General features: G+C 40.3%; 1 protein-coding gene across 2 annotated transcripts in view; it reads right to left on the bottom strand.

Moving 5' to 3' along the window:
• The window catches only part of Me3 (malic enzyme 3), a 194,142-nt gene that overhangs the window by 44,884 nt on the left and 133,159 nt on the right, over positions 1 to 16,099 (bottom strand). For both annotated transcript variants that reach the window (XM_076846550.2, XM_076846551.2), the window contains one exon: positions 7,854 to 7,957. In XM_076846550.2, coding sequence (XP_076702665.2) covers positions 7,854 to 7,957 — 104 coding nt within the window. The remainder of the gene's footprint in view (positions 1 to 7,853; positions 7,958 to 16,099) is intronic.

Genomic DNA, 16,099 nt, shown 5'->3' with positions numbered 1-16,099 from the left:
TGGGTGCCTTGATATTACATCTAGGGGACAGTTAACAGTCTTGCAATCACACCTCCTTGTTTCTAGTTTTTACTTGAGTGCTCTGCTTTGTATGAAGACTGGACAAGCACTTGTTTCTTTGCTCCCTCTCAATCTGATCAGGGCACAGGAGACATACTTAGTTGTATATTTAGTATCTCTGAATGGAAATCTTTGGAGTACTTACCACACATAAGGGTAGAAACAATGGAATGAGCTGCAGAAGGGAGATAGAATTAGGGAGTCCCATTGAAGTTGAAGGGACATGAGGAATGCATGCTGGAGATCTTGGGGTTGGCTCTGGAAGGGCAGGGGCTCACATCAAATTCGAAAGGTAGCATTAAGAGGTGGGCCTATGTAGTAGCTAGCTCCAGAGACAGAGATCCAAGGCTGTCTAAATTTGTTTGAAAAGTTCTTCTACAAAGAAAACTAACAGTGAGCTAATGACTTCCACTACCGTGTGAATTTCATGTAATGTGTGTGTGTGAAAAAGAGAAAAGGGCCAGGGGAGCACGCTGTGGGGGAAACAGACAGAAAAATAGAAATGCTCAGAAAATAAACTTTCCTGGAGATAAAAAGGAAATGACATATTTTAAAAAGTGAAAAAAAAAATCCTTTTTCTTTTTTCTTTTTTGTTACTGGGGATTGAACTCAGGGGCACTCAACCTCTGAGCCACATTTCTAGCCCTATTTTGTAATTTTCTTTCTTATTCAGAGACAAGTTCTCACTGAGTTGCTAAGTGCCTCGCTAAGTTGCTGAAGGTGGCTTTGAACTTATGATTCTCAGTCTCCCAAGTTGCTGGGAATACAGGCATGTGCCACCTAGTAGAGTTTCTTTAACTGTGATTTTGCTTCTTATTGATCACTCTTCCCAGCTTAAGAATCCCTATAACACCCATAGCACAAGAGTTAATAACTAGAATCAACAAATGGGACTTACTCAAACTAAAATGTTTTTTCTCAGCAAAAGAAACAATAAGAGAGGTAAATAGGGAGCCTACGTCCTGGGAACAAATCTTTACTCCTCACACTTCAGACAGAGCCCTAATATCCAGAATATACAAAGAACTCAAAAAATTAAACAATAAGATAACAAATAACCCAATCAACAAATGGGCCAAGGACCTGAACAGACATTTCTCAGAGGAGGACATACAATCAATCAACAAGTACATGAAAAAATACTCACCATCTCTAGCAGTCAGAGAAATGCAAATCAAAACCACCCTAAGATACCATCTCACTCCGGTAAGATTGGCAGCCATTAGAAAGTCAAACAACAACAAGTGCTGGTGAGGATGTGGGGAAAAGGGTTCACTTGTACATTGCTGGTGGGACTGCAAATTGGTGCGGCCAATTTGGAAAGCAGTATGGAGATTTCTTGGAAAGCTCGGATGGAACCACCATTTGACCCAGCTATTCCCTTACTCGGTGTATTCCCTAAAGACCTAAAAAAAGCACACTATAGGGACACTGCTACATCGATGTTCATAGCAGCACAATTCACAATAGCAAGACTGTGGAACCAACCTAGATGCCCTTCAATAGACGAATGGATAAAAAAAATGTGGCATTTATACACAATGGAGTATTACTCTGCATTAAAAAATGACAAAATCATAGAATTTGCAGGGAAATGGATGGCATTAGAGCAGATTATGCTAAGTGAAGCTAGCCAATCCCTTAAAAACAAATGCCAAATGTCTTCTTTGATATAAGGAGAGTAATTAAGAACAGAGTAGGGACGAAGAGCATGAGAAGAAGATTAACATTAAACAGGGATGAGAGGTGGAAGGGAAAGGGAGAGAGAAGGGAAATTGCATGGAAATGGAAGGAGACCCTCAGGGGTATACAAAATTACATACAAGAGGAAGTGAGGGGAAAGGGGGAAAAATATAAGGGGGAGAAATGAATTACAGTAGAGGGGGTAGAGAGAGAAGAGGGGAGGGGAGGGGGGGAGGGGGGACAGTAGAGGATAGGAAAGGCAGCAGAATACAACAGACACTAGTATGGCAATATGTAAATCAATTGATGTGCAACTGATGTGATTCTGCAATCTGTATACGGGGTAAAAATGGGAGTTCATATCCCACTTGAATCAAAGTGTGAAATATGATATATCAAGAACTATGTAATGTTTTGAACAACCAACAATAAAAATTAATTTTAAAAAAAAAAGAATCCCTATATGTGGAGTTGGGAAACTAGAGAAAAAGGAGGTGGTTTCCTTTCCTGGCCTGCCTAAAGGCTGAAGCTGCAGGTAACATCAAGCTTCTGTCCAACCCAGGCCAGTTATTAGACAGCTGGGGCTCCAGGGCCAGGCTTAAGATAGATGACCCCCACAATGCTGCTGTAAGTAACAGGAATGAAATTGGAAACTTATCACAGCAGGATATGGTGCTCAGGTGAGGTGTTCTGGTTCCCCCGCAAGACAAAGTAAGCCCAGGAAGGAGGGGATGACTAATCTCTGCCAGGGAACTTCAGTCTTGGTCTCAGCTTTGAGGAGGATGCTCCCAGCTTTCTGTTGTTGTGAATCACTGACTTAAATGGAGATTCCCTCTGTCCTCCTTAGAGGCCAAACCCAGGACAGGAACTGAGCCACAGTGAGTTTTTTTTTTTTTATTTTAGGCCAAAAAAACCCCTTAAGACATCTTCCAATGAGTGGGGAGGGGTAAGAAGATGAAGATTTTTATAAGCAGGATGTTTGGAGATGTTGAAGGCAGGAGTCAACATTTCCCAAGTTTTTTTTTTTTTCTTAAAATACATTGTGTAGGGCTTCAGGACTTTTGAGTCACCTTTTAGGCCAGGCATTCCATCTTGGGACTACTATATTTCCAAGTAGTGCCTGGGGAGACTAGCTCATTCCCCACCTGCAGTATCCACAGGAACATCTGCTTTAGCTTATCAGAAAGTCAAAACACCCGCCCATCAACCCTCATCTTTTCTGCTTAAAGACACATTCCTGATGGCTGATGCTCAGCCCTCCCCAGGAGTGCACCCCTGGGCCGCCCATGTGAGTATGTAAAGCTGTGAACTGATTTTCATGATCCTTTGAAGAGCCTCTTACATCCTAGTTTGTTTAACCTTCTCACATGCATAGCAGGACTTCTCTTTGGGGAATCATGGAATGACTACTGACTCATTAGATAAGGCGGGAGTCCTGGAAACACATAACTAAAAACAGGCTGTGAAACCAATTTCATTCCCTTCTCTCAGGTAATTCAGAATGTGGAAAGCAGCCTGAACTCTGAGTCAGCACACCGGTGTTCAGCTCACAGTCCCACTAGGTACTGGGTGACATGGGGCTGGCCCTGTGGCCTCTCAGAGTCTTAGTTTTCTCTTCTATAAAAACAGTAATAATAATACCCATATTGCCAGCCACACAGATTCTTAAGAGGTCAGAATAGAATAATGGGGTGGGAAGGCATGTTAAGAAGCATCTGATGCTTGAGTTCATTCTTATAGTATCATCACCAGTAAGTCATGAATCTTATCCTGGAATTTCTCTGTGATGGGGATCTCATTCTTACAGAGGGCAGTATATTGTGAGATGGCTCTGATTTATTTTGTGCTTTAAACGGCCTCAGTTGTCATCTTACCAGTTGGTTCTTCTTTGCTGGATACACAGAATTGAATGAAATACTATTCTGAAAGAACGTTTTTCAGATGTCTGGAGTTGGTACTGAACTCTGACACACATAGAGCACAATCATTGTTATGATTCTCCAAAGATGCTTTAGGTAATTTATGACCCTTGATGTACCTTGTCAGACTTAAATGTGGTATTCAGGATGATTTGAAAGGGGAAGAATGAATTGGGCATTCACCTCCCTTCTAGATACTCTGTCTGTATTAATGGCTGCTGAGTTTTGAGTTAACTTTGCTGGTGACCACATCCCAATGCACTTCTTCCATAATATCAACTGAAATCACTGAACTTTCTGATCACTACCTCCTTTCTTTCCAGCTTATTCCACCTTGCATCCAGACCTCACCAGGACTTATGGTCCATCAATCCTATCACCTTTTCTACCTTACTTCTCCTGCTGCACACATCCACATGTCCCTTTTTACTCAGCCTAGATCTTCTGGCACATTGTTAGAATTTTTCCTTTGAATATACTCTCAACTCCTGTCTCTTTCCCTTTCTATCTTGCCTGGCAAAATCACAACCCTGATGATATCTTACTCTCTGTCTCTTCCTGCCACATACCCAGACAGTTGAACCTAGGTAGAGAAATATAGAGACAGTTTAACTGACTGTCTTAGTCTGTTTTGTGCTGCTGTAACAGAATACCATAGTCTGAGTAATTTACAAAGAAAAGAAACTTATTTCACACAGTATAGCTACAAAGTCCAAAATAAAGCTGCCAGCATCTGGTAAGGGCTTTCATACTGCATTGTCTCATGGCGGAAGGCAGAAGGACAAGAGAGTAAGAAAGTGAGAGCTTGAAATCACAGCTGTGACCCTCTCTGCTTTTTTTTTTTTTTTTTTTGGTACTGGGGATTGAACACAGGGGCACTTAACTTCTGAGCTACATCTTCAGCCCATTTTAATTTTTATTTTGAGACAGAGTCACACTGAATTACTGAGGCTGTCATCAAACTTGCAATCCTCTTGCCTCAACCTTCCAAGTTGCTGGAATTACAGGAGCCCCACTATGTCCAACTTGAGTACTTTTATAATTGGTATCAATTCATCTGTGAGAGTGGAGCCTTCATGACCTAAATGCCTTCCATTAGGCTCCACATCCCAGGATTGGTGCATAGGAGATTAAGGTTCCAACACACACTTTTTTTTTTTCCAATTTAAAATAAAGCTTTTTTTATATTTATATAAAAAATTTCCAGTAAAATAAGCTGTAAAAATATATACATTTTTTGAAAATTACAGGTTATACAATATGTATAGTATGATCCCACTTTTAATAAAGAGTATGATAATTTAGTACATATTTGTGTGCAAAGGAAAGGGTTAGCAAGAATAATTATCAATCTGCCTTAAAGAGGGGAATATATGAAAAATAAAAAATGTTGTGACATTCTCGATTTATATAATTCTAATAAATTAAAATTATTTTTCAAAATGCATGTTTGTTATAAATCTTAAAAAACCTTAAAAATATAAGTTAAAAATTATAACTTAATGAACAGAATGTCATTTTACTTATAATTCAGAAAAATGCCACAAGAGCAGGTGAAATGACTCTGAATCCTTGAAAATGTAGTTTGGAAAGTGTTTCTCTATGTTAATTGGTAAGATGGGTATTTGAAAGTACTTGTATTTCTGTTCTATTGAATAATACCTAAGATTAATTAACAACTTGGTCAAAAGTTCTATTAAAAGAAAAATGCAAATATGTTATTGAGAAAAGAATCTTTGAGAAAGGAATTAAGCAGAAGAAATCACTTTAAAATAAAAACAAGATTGGCTATCACTTAGCACAGGCAGAATGACCCTCCCTTCATAGGTTCCACCATACTTTGGAAACATGAAAACGTGCCCTTCACACACAAATCCTTAAGGCTGGAGATTGAAACCTGGGCCACTGGAGAAAGTTAGAGAAATATCACTGGGAGTACAAGGTCAGGCCCCTCACTTTCCCCCATAAAGACTACACTGAACTCACAAGAAATTTTTCAGTGTTCCTCCTCATCCTCCTCCTGTTTCTCCTCCTCCTTTCTTTCTCTTTTTTTTTTTTTTTTTTTTGCTTTTATAGGTTTTATTTAGAACTGGGTGGGTCTACCTGAAAGCTCTCATTAAAGATATAGGTTTTTCTTAATAACCACCATTTGACTCAGTTATCTCACTCCTTGGTATATACCCAAAGGACTTAAAATCAGCATACTACAGTGATGCAGCCACATCCATGTTTATAGCAGCTCAATTCACAAGAGCTAAACTGTGGAAACAACCTAGATGCCCTTCAATAGAAGAATGGATAAAGAAACTATGGCATATATATACACACAATGGAATATAACTCAGAATTAAAATACAATAAAATCATGGCATTTGCAGGTAAATGGATGGAGTTGGAGAATATCATGCTAAGTGAAGTAAGCCCATCCCCCAAACCAAAAGCTGAATGTTCTCTCTGATATGTGGATGCTAACACATGATAAGGGGAGGGGTAGAGGGAAAAATAGAATTGGAAGGGGAATGAAGGGAAAGGAGGGGAGATGGAAATAGAAAAGATAGTAGAATGAATCAGACATAACCTTCCTATGTTCATTTATGAATACACCACCAGTAAAATTCCACATCATGTACAGCCACAAGAATGGGATCCTAAGTTATACTCTGTGTATGTGTAATATGTCAAAATACACCGAACTGTCATGTATATCTAAATAGAGCAAATAAAAAGCAAAACAAAACAAACAAAAAGATCCAATAGGGCTTCCAGATCCCATATCTGTAGAAGATTTTTTTTTGTACTTTTAACTTTGATACTTGTTAAAATGGAATTCCAACACAAGCTTTTTCGGGGACACATTCAAACCATACCACTGACCTAGGCAAAATTCATGGCCAATAGCTTCAAGAGGGCCCGTGGAGCTGCTCAGAATCACACCTCAGTCCCCAGGTCTGAATTCCCCCACTTTCCTAGATAACTAGCTCACACCTCCTCCATCCTTAGAGCTTTACCACTTCTTTCTCCAATCTCAAACTTACTGATGACCTTATCTACAACTAGACTGGACTCCCAAATGCTCCTTCCACCATATCTACCCACCTTCCCGCTCTGTGCCCAATATTCTTCCTTCCCTCTCTCCCTGTGATTGGTTTCTGTGCTCTTCAGAATAAACTCTCCAGGTGTGCATTGGATCCTTGCGTTCTAGCCTACTCAAGAACTTTTCCCCCACATCCTACATTCCATCACTGACTTCTCTACAGGACCATTCCCTCCTATATGACCACAATATTATTATAATTTTTTTTCAAGTGAGGGGACCTGCTTTATCTTCAGAGGCCCCATGAGCTGCAGACACCCTGACTTTCCCAGCTTGTGTTGGATTGTTACCAGGACTCCATCCCAGCAGCATGCCAGCCATGGCAGGGTGAGTGTGTGGCCAAGATGCCAGACAGATGGGGCAGGCAAGTTGGGTGGGGCTGCCAATATTGTGCACCCCAGTGAAGAGATGACACCTCATAAATCTAGCTGGCCCAGAGTCCATGTGGTCTGTTTATTAATACTGCCTTGTCTTCACATGGTGGTGGTGGAGTGATGATAAATGTGCAAGCTGCCTTCCAAGGTCATTTTGTCATAAGAGGAGTGTCCTTTTTCACCACCTACAACATTCTTATTTATGCCAAGAGCTATGAACCTCAGACCAAGAGAGTTTTCTTTCTGGAAAAACATACTTTTCCTCCAGATTACAGAGACATTGGCCATCATCCCTTCACTCCCCTTTCCACTGCCAAAGATTCTCCCAGAGAATGAGCCCGTTCAACCTCCAGTCTTCCCAATACGTGGGGTCCAGTTGGAATATTCAGACCACCCAGAAAAGTAAGTATCTTCTAATACTTGTTTGTGATTCTAACAAAACCAGGGTTGACATCAGTCATAGTAGCTCTTAAGAGCCCTCCTTCCGCAGGAAAGATGATGGAATGTGATGGACATTATTACCCTAGGTACATGTATGACTGCACATATGGTGCAACGCTACATTATGTACAACTAGAGAAATGAAAAGTTGTGCTGCAATTGGGTATAATGAATCAAAATGCATTCTGTCGTCATATAAACCTAACTAAAATAAATAAATAAATAAATATATATATTTTAAAAAAGAGTCCTCCTTCAAAAAAGACAGCTTGGCCCACTTACTTATCTGTCACAGCCTGCATGAACTCATCCAGCAAGTCATCGTACTCCTTCCCACGCACACGCTGGTGTTTCAGGCCGATGTAAAGAGGGTCTCTGAGCAGCTCCTGGAACAGACAGCACTCATTTACTTACTTGCTCCCACTGTTCCCATTTACTATTATTATTATTGGTTCTTTTGGGGGGATGGTACTGGAGATTGACCTCAGGGGCAACAACTGAGCTCCATCCCCAGGCCTTTTTTGTATTTTATTTAGAGACAGTGTCTCACTGAGTTATTATTGTTTTTAAAATAAGTGTTTAGGTTGAGTGGGAAGGAGCAAGTAGGTGGAAGGAGAAGAGAGAATCCTTCCACCCACACCAAGGGGTCAATTCTGGAAGGGTCTGCAGGCCAAGCCACTGACAGAAGGTGGACTCCCAAATGGTCCCCACTTTAGGAACAAATGATGCTTTGAACAAGGCAAGCCTCTCAGACACAGTCCTCTAACCCTGACCGTAGGCTCTGGGTTTATTTCAGGATTTCTCAGCAGTACCACTATTGGCATCTTGGCTTGGATAATTCTTTTTTTAAAAAATATTTATTTTTTAGTTGTAGTTAGATACAATACCTTTATTTTATTTATTTATTTTTATGTGGCCTCACATGTGCAAGGCGAGTACTCTACCACCCCAGCCCCAGGCTTGGATAATTCTTTAGTACAAGGGCTGATTGACCAATATCTTTAGCTTCTAGCCAGTAGAAGCCAGCAGCATCCCAAGGCATGACAATGAAATATGTCTTCAGACATTGCCAAAGGTATTCTTGGAGGTGAAACTGCCACTAGTTGAGAATCACTGTAGCTGACTTTAGGCAGCGTCTTGTATTGAAGTTTTGGGCCTCATCCAAAGCTCCTGATTGGACTTAGAAAATCATTGACTTATTGATTGATTGATTCATTCATTCCTTCAATGAAATCTTACCTACCACATGCCTCACACATGGGATACAAATATAGAATGATACAACCAGAAAAGTCAGCTCAAGAAAGATGCTCACCTTAAGCCCTAGCCTGTGACCACTCTGCCATTTGTAGTTCTTGCCGTCAAAGCAGTCACATGCTGTTGGGTCATTTGCTGTGTCTACACTGGTCTGAATGACCTCTCCCACTAGAGTTTCCACCTTTTCTATCCCCTACAAATTGGAAACTCATTCATGCATGGCATGTTTTATTTATTTATTTGAATTTTTATAGAAGTATATGTAAGAGCCCAAAATCTGGAAAAAAAACAACCTTAAATGTCCTTTAAAGGTGAATAGTTAAACAAATTGGCACATACATACTATAGAATATACTACTCATAAAATTATTGGAACAAACTACTGATACATAACAACACTTGCACTAATCTCAAGAGAATCATGTTGTGCGAAAGAAAGCTAATTCCAAAAGGCTACATCCTACAAAACTCTATCTATAGAACATTCTTGAAATGACAAACTTATAGAGATGGAGAATAGGTCAGTAGTTTCAGAGGTTGGGGAGAGGAAGGAAGGAATGTGGGCTTGGTTATAGAAGGACAGCATGAAATAGCCCTGCGAGGATCTGCTCTGTATATGTACTGCTGTGATGGTGCAGGAATCTACACATATCACAAAACTACATGGAACTAAACACACACACACGAATGTAAAACTGGTGAGATCTGAATAAAGTCTATAGATTGTGTCAAGGTCAGTTTCCTGGTGGTGATATTATACAGAGCTATGTAAGATGTTACCGTTGGGGGAACTGGATAAAGGGTATTCAGGATCTCTCTTATTCTTTTATTCACATGCTGAAACAGCATGTGAATCCACATTATTTCAAAATAAAAAGTTCAAAACTAAACAAAGAACTTCATTAAAATGTTTGCAACTTCATATAATAAAGATGACATACTGCTGATAAGGGGCCTCCAGAGGGGTGTTGGAGGTGAGTGAGAAGTGGTTGCTGCCTTCAGGGTGTTCAGTCTATTGCAGGTAAACTAACTCTACTGCAGGGTAGGGAGACAGTGTTTGGAACAAAGTGAGGCACATAGAAGCCCAGAGGATTGCGGTAATTTGCCTTGTATGTTGGGTGTGGGGTTGTGTTACAGAGAAAATTGTCAGGCACTGAAAGTCTGGCAGGTTTCAGCAGGTGGGCTGGGCCCTCCAGGCAGAGGCGTTGGCACAAAGAAAAGTTAGGGGCTGGAGCATAAGAATAAAGAAAGTACCTGGTGTGTTTGGGGAATGTGAAGTAATTCCATGAATTATGGTCTCCTGAAATTACCTATTTTTGTATTTGGATCACCAAAAATAAGAGTCCAGGACAGGAGGACAGGAGTTCTTTTATCTTCATCTCCATCTGAGCAGCTACTGCAGGATGCAAAGATAAGGATGATACCTTACTACCCTCAAGGGGCTTAGTGTAGAGTCTCACCTTACCATCCACAAGCTGTGTGACTTTGGGCAAAGCATGTGACTTCTTTGAGCCTCCTTCTCATCTGCCAAGTGGGGATGAAATACCAGCTGCAGAGGATGGTTGTGATAATTGAGTGAAATAACACCAAAGAGCTTTGTGAATTATAACACATACTATGAAATAATGGCAGCAGTTGCAGCTTTCATAGTGTTCCTATGTACCATGTTCTGTCTAGAGCAATTAGCAGCCTAAAGTCATGGCAGCCATTGGAAAGATGAAGCTCACAGGTGAATCTGCTGAAGGGAGGGTATTTGGTATCAACCTTAAGCTGCTCAATGGCTGGTCACTGTGCAGGGCTGGGCTGGGCCATTCCTGCCCACCTGAGATTCCCCTGAGGCAGTCTTTGCTTGGGGACTTTCCATTGACCAGACTTCCTCTCCCTGGGCTGCACTGCAGTCAGAACTGTTCTTACTCAATTCTAGATCCTTCCTTCTCTCCTTTCATGGGAGTCTGACCTGTTTAGTAGTCTGAAGATCCTGCCCATCTCCTATGACTTTTGCTTCCTCCCACTTTACTTTTGTTTTCTCTAGGAATTTCTTACAGAGGATCTGAGAGACAGGTCTCATTACTTTCTTTCATGTTACAAATGCAGCAGCAAGATACAGAGTGGTTAAGCAACTTGCCCTAAACCTTAAACTAGTAAGGGCAAGAGTCAAGATTCAAACCCTGAGTCCACGGTCTCAACATGCAGCCATGCTGCTTTGGTGGCTTTTTGGTACATCAACAAAAAATTGACTTACAAGTTTTTAAACCCACTGCTCTCCTTCTGTCCTATTTCGATGTCATTGGAGGAGGTGGTGGGGAAAGGTGCAGGGACAGAAAATAACAGGAAATATTTGCCTTTACAATCCTTGGTCCCCAGTTCTGGGTCCATATAATCTGTGGGTTTAGCACTTTGTTAGGGAATCACAGGTCTGCATTTAGAAAGTGGATCCTCACCTCCTTCTCTCATTCTTTTTGTTCTCTGGATTGATCCTTGAAACTGTTAGGGCTCTTCCTTGTTAGGTGTGTGTGTGTGTGTGTGTGTGTGTGTGTGTGTGTGTGTGTGTGTTGGGGAACAAATGAAAGGCTGAAGGTGGGACATATTTGGTGCTCACCTCCAGATGCCTCTTTCAAAGCAACCTTCTAAAGGACTCTTAGTAAACACCTAGTGAGGAGGAATGATAAAGTAAATGATGGTGTAACGACTCCATGGACAGCTGGGCAGTCATTAAAGTGGGTTTTTAGATTTTGCAGCCACCCGGGGACAAATGTGGATGAGACTATTTAAAGGGAAAAAGCACAATACAAGATTGCCCAAATCATACAGGTATCATGATTACAACTATCTAAAAACACATCCACACAGGCACATGTAGAACCTAGAAAGACAAACACAGAAATCATTGAAAATAGTGCAACTTCTGGTATTTGCAGAAAATACTCATGTTTTGAGTTCATGTAAAGATTAGAAGGATTCATGGTAAGTTATAACTTGTGATATTTCCAAGTCACAGATTTGAATCATGATGCCGCAGGGAGCATAAAATGAATTTCTCAGTGCCAAATATGCAGTTTTTTTTGGGGTGAGTCAAATTCTCCAGGAGCATGAAAGAATTTTTTGGTTTTTCAAAGGTTTCTCATTATATCTCAGTGAAGATCAAAGCTCAACCATGAGCCAGGCACTATGGTGGACACCTGTAATCCCAGTGACTTGGGAGGCTGAGGCAGGAGGACCTCAAGTTCAAAGCCAGTCTCAGCAACTTAGTGAGACCCTGTCTCAAAATAAAAAATAAAAAGGATAGGGATATAGGTCAATGGTTAAGTGCCTCTGGGTTCAATCCCTGGTACCAAAAAGAAAAAAAAAAGTCAACCACAATGAGATACTATTGAGATATGAGTGGCTCTAAAAAGGTTTTCTAAAAGTCTTTATATTGATTTTTATAATAAAATGTTCTCTGCCTCAAATACTTCAAAACTGACCTCCAAAATGGAAACAATTTCATTATTGAGATGACACTAATATTATAAATATGCATCTATATTTATGTATACATAGATATACTAATATATATGTACATATATATTATGTATATTTTGAAGTATATATACATATATACAAATATGTATATATTAATATATATTATGTATACTAGATGACACCAATATTATATACTAGATGACATATATGTATATATATATATTAGTATATAGAAATATATATACATGTTTGTGTAGAGCTTTCAAGTAACTTACTTATTTGAACCTTCCAACCTTCTAATAGTCTGACCTATTCTTATCTCTGTTTCACACACAAGGAACTTGGAGTTCAAGGGTTAGAATAAACTGCCCAATTCATAGAGCCAGAAGGTGGCTAAGCTGACTGGGAGCCTTACTCTAAAGGGGTCTCATGGTAGTGCCTGCTCTTCCCCATCACTTGATGTTATGGGGATCATGGAACTAGGCAGCAGCTCCTTGCCCATTGTCTGGTTTTCTTAAAAGCTCAGTAGTGGCTGGAAAGGTCCAGGGTTTCAGGTTTTCACATCCTATAGACCAGGATGGGGATCAGAGAAAGCTGGGATAGAACCAAGGGAAAACCCACATCCTCACTGCCCAGTAGCTGAGGTCCTCCAGCAGGAGGTGAGCATGGCTTTTCCAAACAGCAGGGAGTGGAGCTCCCTGATGACCTGGCATTTTCCCTGTTCTCACCAACTGATTTGGACACAAGAATGATTGTAGCAGTGAGGTGTAGGAGTATTTACTAGCTTGGACCCATCTTTGCAGTCCTCCCCTCCCCTGACCTCCTCATGTAAGCATTTGGAAGAGAAGTTTTGAGCATGTATTATTGCCAAGTAAAATACAGGATACCCAGGTAAATTTGAATTTCACATGGGCAATAATTAAATTTTTTTTTAAAGTTTATGTCTCAAGTATTGCATGGAACACGTGTATGCTAAAATTATTATTGTTTATCTGAAATTTTAGTATAACTGATGTCCTGTATTTTTTATTTGTTAAATCTGATAACCCTACCAATAGAGGGTGAAGGAATCTTAGTTAGGAGACTATCTAGCAGAGAAAAGGTGCTGATGGTCCTGGTGGTTTTTATCTTAGGGTACTCCCTCTGGGTAACTCAGTATGGGGTGAAGGTATTTGGGCTTTGGATTGGATAGACTTGAGTTTCAATTCATGCTCTTTCATTTAATTAGCTCTGTGACTTTGGGCAAAATGTTTACCTTCTCTCTGCTTTCTTTTTCTTCTCTGTTATAAAGGCACAATGATGCCTGTCACCCATAGTGCAAGTTCTTTGAGAAAAGAGTCCATCCTTCTTCATGTTTATCTCCCCAGAGATTTGTCCAGAGCCAGCAAATGGGTAAAGCTTTTAAAAAATATTTATTGATAATAATTGCATGAGTCCCAGAGCTGGGTTAAGAAGATGCTAAATGAAGAAGTGAGAAGGTCTTAGAAATCCCTTTTCCAGCTTCCCCCAAATGAATTTCTGAGTCTTGGAAAGGTTAAATGAGCTGTCCAAGGTCACAAAATATTGGCAGGAACAACAGAGAAGAAACCATGATTTCTGGACAAAGAAAGGTTACCAGGGTTGGATCATTCCGAGCTCTGGTGTCCAGAAGGGTGCCCTCCCAACTGTTATTAACTGAATAACTGAATATTTTCTCTCTCTTAGATAGTTATCAAGTTCCCTTTGGAACTAAATGAATCAATGATTATAATTTTTAGGTGAGGGCATTTTCCAAAGCAGGTGAACCAGAATTCCTCCTCTGTCATAGGAGTTAGAGGGTTAAATGTGCCCTTTGGGCTGTTTGCCTAGCTCTGCCTTCCTAAGGTTTTTCTTGGAGACAGAATGACATGGAAAACAAAATTGTTTCTTTCTCTTCACTGGACATATCTCTGAGTGTTGGATTTAAGTTGGAAGTAAGATGCACTTCCTGGTCTAGAAAATATTTATGATGCATAGCAATAGGTATACCAAGTTGTTTTGCAGAGCATCTGTGGTTCTGGGAGGTCGTGGGGCTGGGTTTATGCTGTGGGCATAACTCCCTTCCCTTAGGGTAGCAGTTAAGCCTACTGCTAATTTCCTGGGAAGCTCAGTGAAGCCCAGGAATAAGTTACAAAGATCCCAGGAAGTACACCTTCATTGGTCATGTGTGTTCAGAGAGAGAGAGAGAAAGAGCTCTCTGATGGCTCTGTGTGGTGAATGCGGAATGTTTATTAGTGGCAGTGATCATAATCTTGCAACACCCAGCTTAGCTGCTGACCCTATGCTCCTGTAGCAATCCACTCAGCCTCTAATGCATGGTTAGGAGGCTCTGCTCATGGTCTGCTCCTGTGTCTGTCTCATGTAGTAGACATGCCTAGTTGTGAGTTCCGGAGTTCCACATAGCATCTACTTGTGTGAATTTATAGAGGCCCAAGACTTCAGCTAGGAGAAGAACTCCAAGGCTCAGGGGCATCATGGTAAAGCCAAGTCCCAGGGTGTTGCCCTGAAGAACCTTGGCTTGGAGAAGGAGGAGCACAGGTCTGGGAGCCAGTCCTTGAGGGAGCCATTTTCACTCTGGGTCTCTTTTCCTATGTAAAATGAGGGAAGGGAGTTGTATCAGATAGTGTTTTAGATCTCTTCATGGACAATGTGACCATCATGTATTTTGTTTCATTTACAAATAGCTGACACTGAAAGGGGCTCCTTTCCCTTGCCCCCTTGAAACTGATCCATGGGTTGTCCCCTTTTTGTGGGATCACAGCTCCAAATGTTTATTTTTCCAAACCTCTTTGCTGTTGGCAGGTAATAGTGACTCAGTTTCAGCGCTGTAGACAGCAGATGTTTTCCTTCAACAGGAAACCTGGAGGGGTGTTTTCTTTGACTCTGATTAAAGCTCCCATTGCCTCAGGAGTTTAATAGAGACATACACACAGATGGTCTAGTTATTCTGACACTAAAACTCACAATAGCATCTTCCCTGCCCTGATGTGACAGATAAAAGTCGCAAGGCCAACCCTCTCTCTTCTATAGCTTGGTCTTTCTCTAGCAAGAGATGTATTCAAGACTTCTGGGGAGAAAATCTTGTAAAAAAATTCTTTTTTAAAAGAAAGTGGAGTATGGGAGCTGATGTAATAAATCCATTTGAAGAGCTAAATCACCATTTTCCTAAACTTGGTAATTTTGCAACTTTGAATTCTTGTGTTCTGAGCATAGCTCTCAGGGAGAGAAGCCAACTCGGAGTAGATATAATACATGACCCATGAAAATAATCAATTAGGTGACAGTGTTGAAACTCTGACAACTAGAATATTCCATCCAGGTCCGGCTGCCATTTATCTCCATCATGCCTAGGAGAGAGCCTGACACCTACTAAACACTAAATAAACGTTTACTAAATAAGTAAAGAGAGAGAGTGTTCATAAAATAATCTTAATTGAAAAAATTAGAATAAAATCACAGGTACATTATAATTGCAACTAGGTAATAAGTATATCTATGCAGATATTGGAAGGGCACATGAATGCAGCTTGTGAGAGAAATGCCATTTCTTTTTTCTTTGAAAAAAATTGAATAATGTTCTAAAATTAGTAACAAAAATTAAAAAAAATTTAGTAATACAAATTCTAAAAGTCAAGAGATTATCTTTATTTATAAAGCAACAGAAACCCAGGCAGTATGGTATGGGAAGAGGAACATAGTCTCTAGTTAGAATTCTAGTCTTGTGACTTCAAGTATCTTTTGAGCAAATTAAACTCTACAGGCCTCAGGTTCCTCAACTGGAAAAAGAGTGT

This window comes from Callospermophilus lateralis, chromosome 2, assembly GCF_048772815.1.
Source record: "Callospermophilus lateralis isolate mCalLat2 chromosome 2, mCalLat2.hap1, whole genome shotgun sequence".
Lineage (NCBI taxonomy): Eukaryota > Metazoa > Chordata > Mammalia > Rodentia > Sciuridae > Callospermophilus > Callospermophilus lateralis.
The sequence above is the reverse complement of the archived record's forward strand: the minus strand, read 5'-3'. Positions and strand labels throughout refer to the sequence as shown.